This window comes from Empidonax traillii, unplaced genomic scaffold (genome assembly GCF_003031625.1).
Source record: "Empidonax traillii isolate 1590-97213 ecotype Southwest subspecies unplaced genomic scaffold, ASM303162v1 scaffold1158:size169731, whole genome shotgun sequence".
Lineage (NCBI taxonomy): Eukaryota > Metazoa > Chordata > Aves > Passeriformes > Tyrannidae > Empidonax > Empidonax traillii.
In genome coordinates this window covers 69,006-83,999 of record NW_020956351.1, presented here as the reverse complement: position 1 = coordinate 83,999, position 14,994 = coordinate 69,006, and the positions used below count along the sequence as shown (strand labels likewise).

The 14,994-nt window shown below is 57.0% G+C and overlaps 1 protein-coding gene across 1 annotated transcript in view; it reads right to left on the bottom strand.

Annotated features, from left to right (window-relative positions):
* Positions 1-14,994, bottom strand: part of STX1A (syntaxin 1A) — a gene marked incomplete at its 5' end in the record, with an annotated part of 61,276 nt that overhangs the window by 45,907 nt on the left and 375 nt on the right. The window contains 2 exons of the mRNA XM_027905476.1: positions 167-266; positions 1,410-1,487. Of these exons, the coding sequence (XP_027761277.1) occupies positions 167-266; positions 1,410-1,487 (178 nt within the window). The remainder of the gene's footprint in view (positions 1-166; positions 267-1,409; positions 1,488-14,994) is intronic.

The window sequence follows — 14,994 nt, the reverse complement described above, 5'->3', positions numbered from 1 at the left end:
AAGGTGCCAATCAGCCCTCCACCTTCTCCCCAGGCAGGTCCCAGCCCTCCTTGGCCATCCAGCCACAGCCACCTGAGGACACAAGGGACTCTGCCGGGCTCCAGCCACCCCTCAGTGCCCAGCCCAGCACAGCCACGTGCCCGTGGGACACACAGCAGTCACTCACTCTCGTCGGGGTTGGGCGAAGCGAGGATGGCGCTGTGCTTCCTCTTCACCTCCTCCACGTTCTCCGAAATTTTGTCGATGAACCCTCGAATTTCTTCCACCTGTGGAGGCAGGCAACAAGACCAGTGGTCCGTGACAGACCTGGACTTTTGGAAAGCAGAGGGATTATTGAACCCTATCCCAAAGCAACCGTGATATGTCTGAACTACAGCAAACATCCTCCTGGATGAATATTTTCCAGCTGGAAACTACAGGACCAGTGAGTAATCAAGCCTTTGCCATACCAGCAGCCAGCTCTGCAGTCACAGTGGTGTAATACAGACTGTATGTCCTGTATCCTTTGTGATGCGCTGAGAAACTTTTGGGATTTATATAATAATAATAATCAGATTTGATTCCCAGGCTCTGCCCCTCTGCCAGAACGCTGCTGAGGCTGCACAGGGTGGGGTTGGCTCAGTCCCCCATTGCTCTTCGCTCCAGAGGCTGAGAAGCCCAGTTTGTTCCTCACCCCCCAGCCCAGGGAAGCAGTGGTTCCCAGCAAATCCATGCTGGCATCTTCCCTGCACTCCTGTACTAAAGGGAGACACCTGAGGGGAAACCTCTCCTGTGCTCTCTGCCTGCCAGGCTGCCCAACCTCCAGCCCTGCCTTCTCCTTTGGCTCACACCACCCCTTTGCTCATCTTCCTCCACCTGCACATCAGATTTCTCCCAGTCCCCCCTCCACTGCCTGCACGGATCCACTTTAACACCCCCCACACACATGCCATGCTAAGGGTGTGCTAAAAATCCGCATGCAGATCTTTACAGCCACCCACATGCCAGAACACAACCTCTTGTTTGGGAATGGGAGGCACAAAATTAAATCAGTCCCATGCAGAGACTGCTGCTCCACAGAGGTGCTCTGGGGGAGAGGTCCAAGAGCTGGGTGTGAGGCTCGCCTGCCCCCATCACCTGGGCATGCTGCCCTGGTGAGTTCTGAAGGAATAGGGGGAGCAGGAAAGCATCCATAGGGTCAGGTGAGCCCACCACAGCCTGAGGTCTACAGGGAAGCCTGGTTCCTGATGTTCAGCACTCAGAGCATAACCCCCAAGGGCCTCGAGCATCAGCTGAGCAGCACCAGTCAGGGCAGGACTCTGCTCCCTGCCAGCAGTGGGAGCCCGGACCACGGCCCCACAACCCACTGTGGCACCAGCAGAAAGGTCTGAACCAGCTTCAAAGCTGCAGTGGAGGAACAAATGTCTCACCTGCTCGAAGAACTCATCCATGAAGCGATCCCGGTCCACGCTGACGGTGACTTCATCATCATCGTCACTGTCCTTCGCCTGCAGTGACAGAGAGACAGAGGCATCAGCAGGTGCTTCCTGCAGAGTTCACAGCTCCACTGCAGGAGCTCCTCAGCAGCATCTTCCCCTCCTCCTTTGCTCACTTGCTCCCAGGGGCCGGGACAAATGCCAGCCAGAGCATGGGAGATCAGGGGCACTGAGAGAGCACAGGATGAACAAATCCAGAAGTGAGGGAGAGCCAAACCCCCGGCAGCCGGTGCTCCACGGCACAGCCCCCACAGCAAGCATGGGACAGGGATAAGGACACCACTGGATCCACAGGGAGCTCGAGCAGGAGCTTCATGGGCTCCCTCAGCCGTGCGTGAGCACAGGGGCTCTGCAAAGAGCAGGGATGGGGAACACAAGGGATGCCACCATGGGAAACACCAGGGATGCTGCAGTGGGAAAGCACGAGGGATGTCACAATGGGAAACACGAGGGATGCTGCGATTGGGAAAATATGAGGGACGCTGTGATGGGAAAACACAGGGGATGTTGCCATAGGAAACACAAGGAATGCTGCCATGGGAAAGCACGAGGGAAGCTGCTGTGGGAAACGGGGGGATGCTGCCACGGGAAAGCATGAGGGATGCTGCAATAGGAAAACCATGAGGGATGCCACAATGGGAAAAACATGAGGGATGCTGTGACTGGAAAACACAAGGGATGCTGCTGCTGCTGCTGGAAAACACAAGGGATTCTGCCATGGAAAACATGAGGGATGCTGTGATGGGAAAACACAAGGGATGCTGCCACTGGAAAACACAAGAGATGCTGCTATGGGAAAACACGGGGGATTCTGCCATGGGAAACTCAAGGAATGCTGCCATGGGAAAACACGGGGGATTCTGCCATGGGAAAGTGCAAGGGAAGCTGCAACAGGAGACGAGAGATGCTGAGATGAGAAAATATGAGGGATGCCGTGATGGGAAAACATGAGAGATGCCATGATGAGAAAAACAAGGGATGCTGCCACAGGAAAACATGAGGAATGCTGTGATGGGAAACACAAGGGATACTGCCACGGGAAACACAAGGGGTGCTGCCACGGGAAACCCAAGGGGTACTGCCACGGGAAAATAAAAGGAGTGCTGCAGAGGGTAGGAAAGGGGAGAGGGAACAGATAATACAACAGAACCAGTAAAGCCCCAGTAGGCAAATGAGGGGTTGTCCTTGTCTGCAGAAGCATGTGTGTCACTGTCACCAGAGCTGAAAACACCTCCTGTCCCAGCGAGGCGGGGGACGCCAGCTCGCAGGGGAAGGAAAAATTACAGTCCTCTGCATAAGGAGACATTTAAAAGATTATCATCCAAAGCAGCTACATGACGGAGGGAAATGGAAAATTAACAGGCTGGAAAAGTTCCTTCTTACTTCATCTTCACAAGAGAGATGCAGCCAGTGGAATGGGGATTTAAGACAGCACTGTATCTGCTCGTCTCATAATGGTCACATTTTTGCAGACAGTCACACGTCATTCCGTGGCCCCTCCGCACTTTGCAGACAGGCAGCCAATTCTATCTGCAGGGAGATGGCTCTTACTTTGAAATAAGCCAAATGAAATATCTATCCTTCCTCCTGAAATTGCCTTTTCACTCTACGGTGACTGATTTGGGCTCACCCAGAGGAGACCTCAAAGCTTTCAGCCTTGCCACTGCTCGTGGCACCCTTTGCCTGGGTAACCCATTCACGCTTCTCCCATTCATGGTTATCCCATTCATGCTTACCTAAGAGCCCACATGATCCGAGTTGCCACTATTCCAGTGAAAATCTCACCCTGACAAGGGACAGCAGGCACGTTGCTGCCCTTATCCACCACTCTGTGGGCACAGAACACTGTTCCCTAAAGCCCAGAATTTAGAATTGGCCCATTTCAGGTACAGTACCCCAGTGGGGCTGGGGAATGGCCAAGGAACTTCTACGCATCTGTTAAATCCCTCTAAGGACAGGGACTCCACCACTGCTCTGGGCAGCTGTGCCAGGGCTGGACAACCCTTTCAGTATGAAAGTCTCCCTAATATCTCCTAAACCTCTTCTGGAGCAACTTCAAGTTTTTCCCTTCTGTGCTGTCCCTTGTTCCATGGGAGGAGAGCCCAATCCCCCCTGAGCCTCCTTATCTCCAAGCTGAGCCCTCCCCAGCTGCTCCTCACCAGACTTGTGTTCCAGACCCTTCCCCAGCTCCGCTGCCCTTCTCTGGACATGCTCCAGCACCTCAGTGTTTTTCTTGGAGTGAGGGGTCCACAGGATTTGAGGTGCCCCAGTAGTACCCAGCACAGGGGGACAGTCCCTGCCTTGGTCCCACTGGCCACACCAGTGCTGGTTCAAGCTGGGGCCATAGAGGCCCTGCAGCAGACACTGCCCTTTGCATCAGGCAGAACCCCAGCTCCTTCCCTGAAGCTTTTTGCACTCAAAATTCAGCAGCAGTTTGCTCTCACAGCAAGTCCACACCATCTCTCCCACCTCCAGCTGTCACAACACAGCACCGAGAGCCAGAGCACAGCTCAGCTCTGGGCAGAGCTGGATGCACAGCCACATCCAACAGCCCCACACCTCCCCACGGCCAGGGGCAGGATTTGCCTGTGGGCTCTGTTACATCCTGGTGTCACCAAACAGCCCTGTCCCTCCTCCTGTTCCATGTCATCCCAGCCCTGCTGCTGGTTGTGCCACTCCTTCAGCCAGCAGCGAGCCTGGGTGTAAGCTCAGGTCCACTTGGGGTCAACAACCGGTCCCAGAGCAATGCCTGCACACGCTCCATTGCTCCTGGAGCATCCCAAGCGTTCCCCCAGCACCCACAGCACGTGGGCAGCAGGGCTCACCATCAAGGAGGTCACAGAGTATCATCTCCTAAAGCCAGGAAGGACGTCTGCACGGATGGATTCTTCCTACGGGGATATAACTACCATCCTTGTCCACATTCCAGCATACACATCACTTGGAACCCCACGTGGTTTGTGCTGCGCTTGATTTTAAGCATGGACTGCCTTTGATGAAGGTGGGTGGTGCCCAGGGCCCACCAGACGGGCAGTTACAACACAGACTCCCACCTACATCCCTGCAAGGACCTCAGACGATGCCAACAGATCCTCAGGACACACGTTGTGAGTGGTGGAAGATGCGGCTGCCAGTACAAACACGGCCCTGGACACACCTGCCCTCAGGTCAGTGGATCTTTCTTCCCCCCACCCTGCTCAGCCTCTCCATGTCAGGGACAAGGACATCCCTACCAGCACCCACAAATGGGGGGACACATGTCCTGCCAGTGGCTTCTGCTACCTCACCATGTGCCCAACAGGATGGGCATCCACAGAGAGGAGTCAAAGGAAAGATGGCTGGGAGCACCCTGTGGAGATGGCTGGGGAGATACTGGTGGATGACAAATGGGACATGATCCAGTCATGGGCAGCCCAGAAAGCCAAGTGTGTCCTGGGCTCATCCCAGCTGTGTGAGGGGATGCTCCTGCTCTGCTCTCCTGAGAACCCCTGAGCTGCCTCCAACTCTGGGGGCCCAGCAAAAGACTGGTGTTAAACTGATGAGGGTGGGGTCAGGTCAGGCCACGAGGCTGGTGAGGGCCTGGCACAGGTTGCCCAGAGAAGCTGTGGCTGCCCCATCCCTGGACGTGTCCAAGGCCAGACTGGACGGGGCTTGGAGCAACCTGGGCTGGTGGAAGGTGTCCCTGCCCATGGCAGGGGGTGGTGGGACTGGATGATCTTTGAAGGTCCATGCCTACCAAACCTCTCTGTGATCCCATAAAAGCCCCCTCCTAGGGCAAGCAGGGTGGTAAGCACCAAGGAGCCTCTGCAGCCCTGCACAGGAAAATGCACCTCCAACACAACTTCCCCCAAGCCCATCCAGCTTTCCTTGCCATCATTCTGGCAGGATCTTAATTTGCCAGAATTCTGAGCCCATTTCTGAAGCCTGTGAGGAAAGTAATCCCATCATTAATTTTAGACAGAGGCTTGTGCCGTGACCACACAGGCCAGGGACGGGCAGCAGAGGAGGGGCAGCAGGACCCCACACCACCCACCAAGATGCTCCTCTCCTTGTCATCTCATGCCTGTCCCTTTCACAACCAAAACAGTCCTGGCTCATTGCCTGAAGGGTGCCACATCCCTGCCTGCTCCCATCCCTGCTGCCCACAGGATCCTGCCAGACCCAGAAATCCCAAAGGTGGGGAACCCACCTCCCAGGGAAGGGTTATCTGCCAAAACCACGTGCAGCCTGCTCAGAGGCACTCGTGGTTGAAGGCAGCTCACCCCCAGGCACACAGGGGCTGTGATGGGCAGGCAGGGAGATGTTATTTAGGGCAGGGAGATGTTATTTAGGGTAGGCACTGGACAGGGGGAGCGGCACAAAGCCCAGCCGGGAGCCCCGTGAAGAGGAAATTACACGAATGGAGCCTGCTGGTCGGGAGGGCACATGTCACTTGTCACTCCAGGCTGGAGAAGGGCACCATCTGTCCAACCCACGTCACTGGAAACACCCTCGGTGCCACGCCACCTCTGACCCCCTGGTGTCAGGCAGATCACCAGGCCCCACTGCCTCGATCCCCTCGATCCCCCAAGCTGAGGCAGCAGCTGAGGAGGGACCAGGACTGGAGGAAGAGGAGGAGATGCCACGGGGAGAGCTCATGGGATGCAGGGCCCCGAAGGATCAGCTGCTCCCAGCATCTCCCCCCACACCAGGGCTTGCTCCAGGCACGCTGCCAGCTGTCAGAGCTCTCACCCCAATCTTTAAGTGTCCCCCCATGCGCTGCTGCCAAAGTAGGAACCAGACTAAAATGTTACGAAGGAAACCAAAAGTGTCCACACAGCCGACAGCGTTTTAGCTTCATGCACCCCAGCTGTGAGCATCCCAGGTCTCCAAAGCCACACGGAAAGCTCCTGTCTCAGTCAAAACTACCCACAGGTGCTGCTCAGCACGAGCAGCAAACAATTCCCAAGCCTGAACTTGCTTGCCAGTGACAGGTGAGGAGCATCACTCCCAACACTGGGCACAGGATCCTACCAGTGCCCCTCCCCTCCTGCCTCGGGCACTGTCAGGCTGCACCAGGGATCCAGGGGCCCCAGGATTTGCTCCCACACAGGGTAGGTGAGGATAACCCTTTTTTTGTAAGGTTTTTATTTCTCCAGCCCACTGGAGGCCAAGTGCCAGCAGCAGGGACGGCTCTGGGAGCTGCTGCTTCCCCAGTGCCGCTGAGCACCGGGAGCAAGATGGGGAGGGCAGGACAGGCAGAGCTCCTCCAGCAACTTCAGGACCTCACAGAGTCCATGGTGCCCTCCATGAAAGCTGAAACCCCGAGAGGAGGCAGAGCAGAGCTGTGATACCCTCCCTGACAAAGCAGAGCAGCGGGTGGGTGGACATCCAGAGCCCCGGAGCATCCCAGCTCTGTGGGTTTTGCAACCAGCAAACTGCTAATAAATGTATTACCGGGCAGATCACACCCCTGGGGTTCCAACCCACCTCGTTCCCTCTTCAGGTTCTTTCTGGAAGAGGCAAAGCAGCATAGACCGCCCAAAAAGGTTTCATGCCTGCTCTCCTCTGAGCAGCAAAGGTGGCAGGGCGAGCTGTGCAGGGCACAGCCAGGTCTCTGTCACCTCAGTAGTGGCCACATGCAGCCTTTGAGCTCCTGCCCTCTCCTGTCAGCGCTGCAGATGAATTTTACCATGTCCAAATGCGTCCATAGTGAGGGAGCAGGCAGCAGAGCCAGGGCAGAGGAGCAATGGGCTTGGCTACTGCCAGGCATATCTGCACCCAGGGGATCATGCTGACCCCTGGCATATCCCTCTGCCAAGCCCTGCCAGCACCCTTTCCTGGGAAACATCCGTGTCCAAACAGGCAGTGAGCCCTCATCCACCTCTAGCGCCCCACAGGGCTGGGGGCTCCCACCACGCCACCTGCCACCCCCACCAGAGACAAGGCGAGCCTCACAAAAGCACAATGGGAGGAAAAAAAAACCCCACCAGCTGCCACCCCCTTTTTTAGGGACCTTTCAGTGAAGCAAAGCAAGGCCTCGCTCATCCCCGCGCTGCAGGATGCTGCTCGCCGGCTCCGCTCCCAGGCTGCATCTGTTTGTTTTTATTTACGGACACCTCCGCGCCGCTCTGCCCAGCCGGAGAGATCCCCAGCCATCTGGGCTTGACTCGCTCCGCAAAATGACGCCCTCTCCGTGCCGGAGAGCCGCGGGATGCGCGGCACAGGCTGCTCCCGGGAGGCGCCGTGGGTCGTGTCCCCCGCACAGAGCAGCACAAGGGGGGTCCCTCCCACACCCCACACCAGTTTGCCTCACTCCCCGTGCCCAATTCCCCCCCCCCCCCCCCAAGCCCAAGGCATCGCCGCCGGCACCAGGAGCTCTCCCGCGGCAGCTCCTTCCAACGTGCGGCTGCGCGGGGAAGGACGAGGTCAGAATAACTCAGCAGCGAGCGGCACAGGCATCTCTTCTCAGCCATCTCGCAGAGCCTACAGGACACGTAGGAGAGCGTACGGATGCCCAGATCCCTGGAAACATCCCAGCCCGGCTCTGCGAGGCTCGGGCAGCTCAGCGCGGCCTCGCCTGAATGAGCCCCAGGGTCCCCCAGCTCCTCGTCCTGGGGCTGCCCTGAACCCCCACGCCTCAGGGTTTGATTTAGGGGTCTGCAGCAGCCAAAACAGGCCCTTCCTCAGGAGTCCAGGGGTCCTGCTCCAGAGGGTTTTTCAGGGAGGGTGAGGACTGACAGAGGGTCTGCTCCTGGGAGAGAGCCCTGGGGAGCTGAACCACCTGACACCACGGTTTAAACCACCTACAGCCCAGCCCTTTTTGCAGACTATACAGTCCAGCTGTGCACTGTGATAAACTGGCCACTCCACAGCACACAGGCCCCAACTCAGCTATGCCCAATTCCAGTATTAAATCCAGCTGGCAGCCTGTCACCAGTGGTGTTCCCTAGGGATCAATGTGGGAGCCACTCCTGTTTAATGTCTTTATCAGTGAAGTGGAGGAGGGGATCGAGGGCACCCTCACACTGAGTTGGGTGGGATGTCGACCTACTGGAGGGCAGGAAGACTCTACAGAGGGATCTGAACAGGCTGGATCGATGGGTCAAGGCTGACTGTGTAAGGTTCAACAAGGGCAAGTGCCAAATCCTGCACTTGAGTCACAACAACCCCATGAACGCTCCAGGTCTGGGGCAGAGGGGCTGGAAAGCTGGGAAAGGACCTGGGGGTGCTGGCTGACAGTGGCTGAACATAAGCCTTAAGTTGCTCCAGGGGAAGTTTAAATTGGATATTGGGAAAATTTCTTCACTGAAAGGGCGGTCAGGCCCTGGCACAGCTGCCCAAGGCAGTGGTGGAGCCCTCATCCCTGCAGGGATTTAACAGATGTGTAGATGTGGCACTTGGGGACATAGGTCAGTGGTGGCCTTGGCAGAGCTGGGGTAACAGTTGGATCTTAGATGGCTTTTCCAACCTAAGACTCTCTATAACTCTTATATTCACCAAAACCAGCCTGTACTTCCCACTAAAAACTTTTCTATGAATAAAAGTCCAAGGCACAAGTGACTTCAGCATTCAGCAACATCTGCATGACTCAGGAGGTGTTTCCAATTTCCAACACTAGCAGAGCAAGGGAGAACATGATTTCCAAGAGTTTTGTCCTTAGGTGTTGGCTTTCACTGCTGCAGAATCACATTCACAGGCTTTGGCACAAAGCCCAACCTTTTAATCAGAGCCCTGGTCACTCTTAAACTCAGTTTTAGAAGCAAGCAGGTAAAATTCCACTAAACTCTGAAGCACAAGTGACAGAGGTGCCACCAATCCTGGAGAGGGCAACGAACTGAACTCACTGAGCTCCTCCCGTAGCTCTGGAATGTGGACAGCACCATGGACAGCTCCCACAGCTCTGTCACCGGGGTCAACACAGGAAAATCGAGGGAATGAGTCTATAAAATGGTAATCCTTCAAATCCCACTGCACCACCTACAAAGAGGCACTCATGGAATGTGTTGGTCTGAAGGGACCTTCAAAGGTCCTCTATTCCAACCCCCCACCACGGGCAGGGACACCTTCCACCAGGCCAAGTTGCTCACATGGTCATGAATGCTCCAAGATGGGAATGACACTTCCTTGGTGCTCTTGCCCAGACCCTGTAAACGAACCTCAGCATCATCCAAGTGGGACACTGATACTCCAGAAGGCAAACACCCTCTGGAAAACCAAAACTAACAGTTGTTTCATACACAAAGACAAAGCCTGACACGACTTGAAGGAAGACCAGCAATGGCAGATAAAGAAAGGGTTTATAATAGCAAACCAGCAGCACAGAGCACAGCAGGAGTGCTGCAGGATAGAAGTGGCCACAGCAGCTGCAAGCTCCTGAAAACTCACAACACAACGTAAACAGAAGACTTTATTTTTTAGTTAGTTCCCATGAAAAGAAACCTGGGTCTGTAAGTATCCATCCACTAGAATGTCAAACACTGCACTGTTAACAGAAAGCTCAGTCTCATCCTGCAGATTTCAACACTGCGTGGCCAGGCCTGTCCTCTGCTCCTGGGGTGGACACCGAGGTGCCAGCAGCAGGGAGGAGGAACCTTCTCCAGTAGAACCAGAATGCTGGACTAAGAGCAAATGAACACAATTTGTGCAGGAGATTTGGAATTTTACAACCCAGTCAGGACCTGGTCTAGTGGAAGATGTCCCAGCCCATGGCAATGGGGTTGGATAACATGGTCTTTGAGGGTCCCTTGGTGACTGAGGGGAAGCTTCTCCTTATTCTGAGCTCTCCACAGCTGCTGCAGCAGGACTTCCCATTCTCCTCTGGATGCCTCCAAGGACACTTTTTGGCTAACAGATGTCTTGGGCTCCCCACTCCTGCACTCCTGCAAAAGGTGATGGAGAAAGAGACTCTCCTGCTACGGGACAGGGGTGCACTGCTGTGGGAAATACTCAGGGCATCACTGAAGAAGTCTGAAAGTTGCTTCAGAATATCTCTCATGTGGGACCTGAGCACTCAGAGGTCTGTCTGCTATGGCTGCCCCATCCCTGGAAGTGTTCAAGGCCAGGCTGGATGGGACACAGAGCAATCTGGTCTAGTGGCAGGTGTCCCTGCCCATGGCAGGGCGTTGGAACAAGATGACCTTTGAATGCTCTTTCCAACTCAAACCACTCTGCGAACCCACGACACACCACAGCCTGTCCCCTGCTCACAGACAAAACTCTGCTCCCTGGTTTGGGGGGCAAGGCAGCACCCACATTTCCAACACCTGCCCTGTCCCTGGCCACTGCAGACAGAGGCTCAGGCAGCCCGTGGCACCTCGCCCCTGTCCTCTCCCCTTCTCCCAGCTCAGCAGAACTTTCTACTCCTCGTGCTTCCAGAGTTGCCTCATTTCACATTTCTTCCAAGCAGAGACAGCCTCGCTGGCTTGGTGCCTGGGCTGGTCCTGACACAGCATCGCTCCGGCTCCGTTTCCCACGCCGTCCTCGGCTCGCCTTCCCCATCCTGCAGACTCCACAGTCCAAGGACACTCAGCTGTCCCCTGACGCAGGTGTGCTGAGGTCACCCGGAGCCAGGACAACACTGCACACTCTGCCTTCCTGGGTCTTCCACTCGGGCTCGCTCACCTCCTTTCTGCTAATATACGTAATTTTCTGGAAGTAGCAATTTATCACAGTACTTAGCTTAATGAGCCTTACTGTACATGTTCTGCCTGTAGTGATAATTTTGCATATTTCCTGAGAAATCTTGTTAACGGGGAGATACATGGCAAAACAAACATTTGTACAGCTTCCGAGCAGCTCACACACAAAGACACCGCAATTAAAACATGGGGGATGAGACTGAACCCCTTTGGCTCCAGCCCTCTCAGACATCCAGCATGCAGCCAACCCATCAGGATGCACTTATCCCTCTTATCAGTCTTCAGTGCCCACAGATTGGCACCAGGGTCTCAGGGGGCCAAGAGCATTCCTGCTTTCACGTTGACTTCAGTGGGATCACCAAATCCCCACGCACCAGACCTGAGGCTCCCCAGCACACACCAAGGGACCCTGGGGCTCAGTGTCCCCTCTGTCCCCCAAACCCCCATTCATCACCCTGCCAGTCCCATCCTGGGCTGGGGGACATGACACACCACCCAGAGCTGACCCAGAGGCTGGGCTCTGCCTGCTGCCGTGTTTTAATGTGCATCAAAGGGTTTTCCCAATTTTTGGCTTGCCCTACCACGGCACGTGCCTTCTGCTGCAAACCATCTCCCCATGGCACAGGGACACCCAGGACCCCACAAGCACATCTCACACAAGAGCTTGCAGGGCTCATATACACCCCTCCTGTCACCGTCCTCCGTGCCTGGCTGACACCCCCAGGAGCAAGGACTCACCCCACCCCACCCCACGGCCCCGGGGAAGCAGACAAAGCAGCTTCCCTGCCCTGGAGCCCCGTGGAACGGGCCACGCTCCCAGGGTAGCTGCCGTGCACGACCTGCCACGGCAGCTCTGCTCCTCCCAGCCCCCAAAAACTGCTCGTTTGAGCCTCGCCGCCCAGCCTGCCGAGCCCAGGCAGAGCAGGACACGCCACACCGAGCCACCGGCTGTCACCCGCCACGTGACAGCCCCACTCCCGGTCGGGAGGGACCCGGCGCAGCTGAATTATTTACGTGACCCTTGCGGTTGAACAGGAGAGCTCAGAAGCACGCAGGGCAACCGAGAGGGTTAAGAAAGGGAAGGAAGATGGTATTTAAAGAAGGGAATATATCTTGATGTCTCTAAGGTCTGGAGGGTTTTCTGCTGCGAGGATGGGGGGGGCTGGTCTGGAAGAGATGGAGACAGACAAGACCCGACTTCTGCAAACAGCAACTGTGGTTGACTTCACATTTGTGTTCCCGGGAGAGAAAGCCTCAGTGGGAGCAGCACAGAATTAATGGGAATGGATGGAGTGAGGTCTGGCTGCGGGTCCTGGGGCACCGCTGAGGATCTCACTGCCGCAGGGGGACACAGGGTGGATCCACAGAGCTGGACCTGGAGCCCACCTCACTTTCTCTCCGCTTTTATTTTTAACACCCACCTCCCACAACTCCACAGGCAGGAGCTCGGAGCAGGGACGTGGCTGGCAGGAGCTGGGGAGGGCAGTGCCACGGCACAAACACATGGGCATCGCTGCAGAAAGGCACCCAAAAACAGCTGCTGGAGGAGAGTGACAGGCTCAGGAGGAAAGGGCCCCAGAAAAAGGTGTCCCTACCCACAGCTGGGGGATTGGAACTGTATGGTTCCTTCTAACCCAAACCACTCCATGATCCTATAACACTGGCACACTTCCCTCACTTCCCCCCACTCTCAAAACATCATTCATAATTATTTTACCATTTGGACCCGTGTCACACCCTGGAAACCCCAATGTCTCATCCAAACTGAGCTGCCACCTCCCTGGTAGCACGGAGCAGCGTGGGACCCTCAGAGTCCTGCACACACACACACACACATACTATGTCATCATGCTTTGGGGGTGTTGGGGAAGGGGACCAGCTCCAACCTCGTTCCAGATGGGCAGGAAAGACCACCCATGGCCACAAGTGTGGCACCTACACAGGGGTAGCTGCGAGCAAAGCTCTGCTCGGCCTCATCCTAGGCATCCTGCACAGCCCATCCTCAGCTGCTCTCCTCCACGAGAGGACATGTTTCAGCCATAAGCCAAATTTCCTGTCCCTGGTTCAGAGCAGGTCTGGGGACACTACCCCCACCAAGGGCACTGGATAAGCTCCAGTGAGTCTGATCCCAACCGGAGCCTGAAGGTTCAGAAAAGAGCTGGGATTAGCATTTTGAATTTCAAGTACCGTTTTAAAAATCCCATTAAGACATGGAGCTCTTGTTCTTCACAGCAGTGACCGCCCTGCATCCCCTCCTCTGCTCCAACAATGCCAGCTCTTTTTATATTAATCCTTCCTTTTTATCATCCCTGGCAGAATTTAGACACTGCATTAATACAGAAAGAAGAGGACCAGGCTATTAATGAGGCAGCACAGAGAAAACAAGCCCAAACGCTCCTGACTCTCTGTCCACTGCAGCATCTCGCTCCTCCCTGGTGCCCGCCACCACGGAGGCTGTAAATCCACGCTGCAAATCCACGCTTCCCACACGCTGCCCCGCTCCCTGCAGCTCTGCCAGGGGAGCACCCACTCAGATCCGGGCCATCCGGATGCTGGAAAGCAGACCTCCATCCCCAGGAGCCCCCCGGTAAGGATGCTGCACCCTCAGCATGAGGCTGATGAATAAGGAGCAGCAGCGGGAGTGAGGCGAAAACACATTTTATTTTTCTCAAGGCGTATTTAAAGGAACGGAGAGATTTTAAAATACTCCATGGCATCACTTCTCAGCCAGCACAGGCTGCCAAGAGGACATTCACGAGGCTGGTTTTTACTATTATTATTAAAAAGCCTATTTTCCAATCCCATTTCACAGCCTGCGCTGGTGGTGGAGACAGAGCCCCATGTTTGGGTGCTTTCCAGGCAGAACGGGGGGGGGGGGGGGGGGCTGTTCTTTATATAGCCCTTTCCTCCTCCGGCATCCACAGCCACCCCTGGGCATCCACGGTCACCCCTCGACATCCACAGCTGCCCAATCACCCTGGCAGCCACCCCATTATCCCCAACAGCCACCCCCTCGGTCCCCTGCTGGCGTCACCCCAGCTCCATCCTCCTGCTGTTTTCCAGACGGAGCCAAACTCCCGCCCGAGCGATCCCGGTGGGATCCCTGCGGGACAGCCAGCCTGGCCACCCACAGCCATCCCCACTGCACGGCATGTTCCCCCCCACCAGGGACAGATGCCCCCTCGCTCCCAGGCAGCCCCGATGGTGAAGGAATTAAAAAAAAACCACCAAGAAAAAGCAGCAGAGCGAGGGCCGGGGAGGGTGACACAGGGTGGCGCCCCGGGATTTAGGGTTCTGCCCCTCCGGCCATCCCCGCTGCTCCCACGCGTGGGTGGCAGCACCCCCACGGCCCCGGGGGGTCTAAGGGGGGTCCGGGTCACGGGCAGCGGGGGCCACCGGGGAGCTCCTCCAGGGATGCTCCACGCGCGCAGCCATCGCCTCCTCCCACCGCCCGCGCCCCGGGACAGCGGGGGACTCGGGGGCTCCGCGGGACCCGGCACCGGCTGCGGCGGCACAGCCGCCCCGTGGACACCCCCGCTCACGGCACCGGGGGCGGGGGGGGACAGCGGCCGGTCCAGCGCGGGCTCCTCGGCCCCGCCGCAGCGGCCGCGCCGGAGGATGAGCACGCAAAACGGGAGCGGAGCGTGGCGGGCGCGGCACGGCTCGGGGGGAGCGGCACGGCCCGGGGGGAGCGGCACGGCCCCGGGGGGAGCGGCACGGCCCGGGGGGGGCGGTACGGCCCGGGGGGAGCGGTACGGCCCGGGGGGAGCGGTACGGCCCGGGGGGAGCGCGGCACGGCCCCGGGGGCAGCCCCCGCCCGGCACCGACACGCGTCTGTATCCGGTTCGCCCGGCGGTGATGCCGCTCAGCCGCCGCGGCCCCCGGCACCGCGCACATCG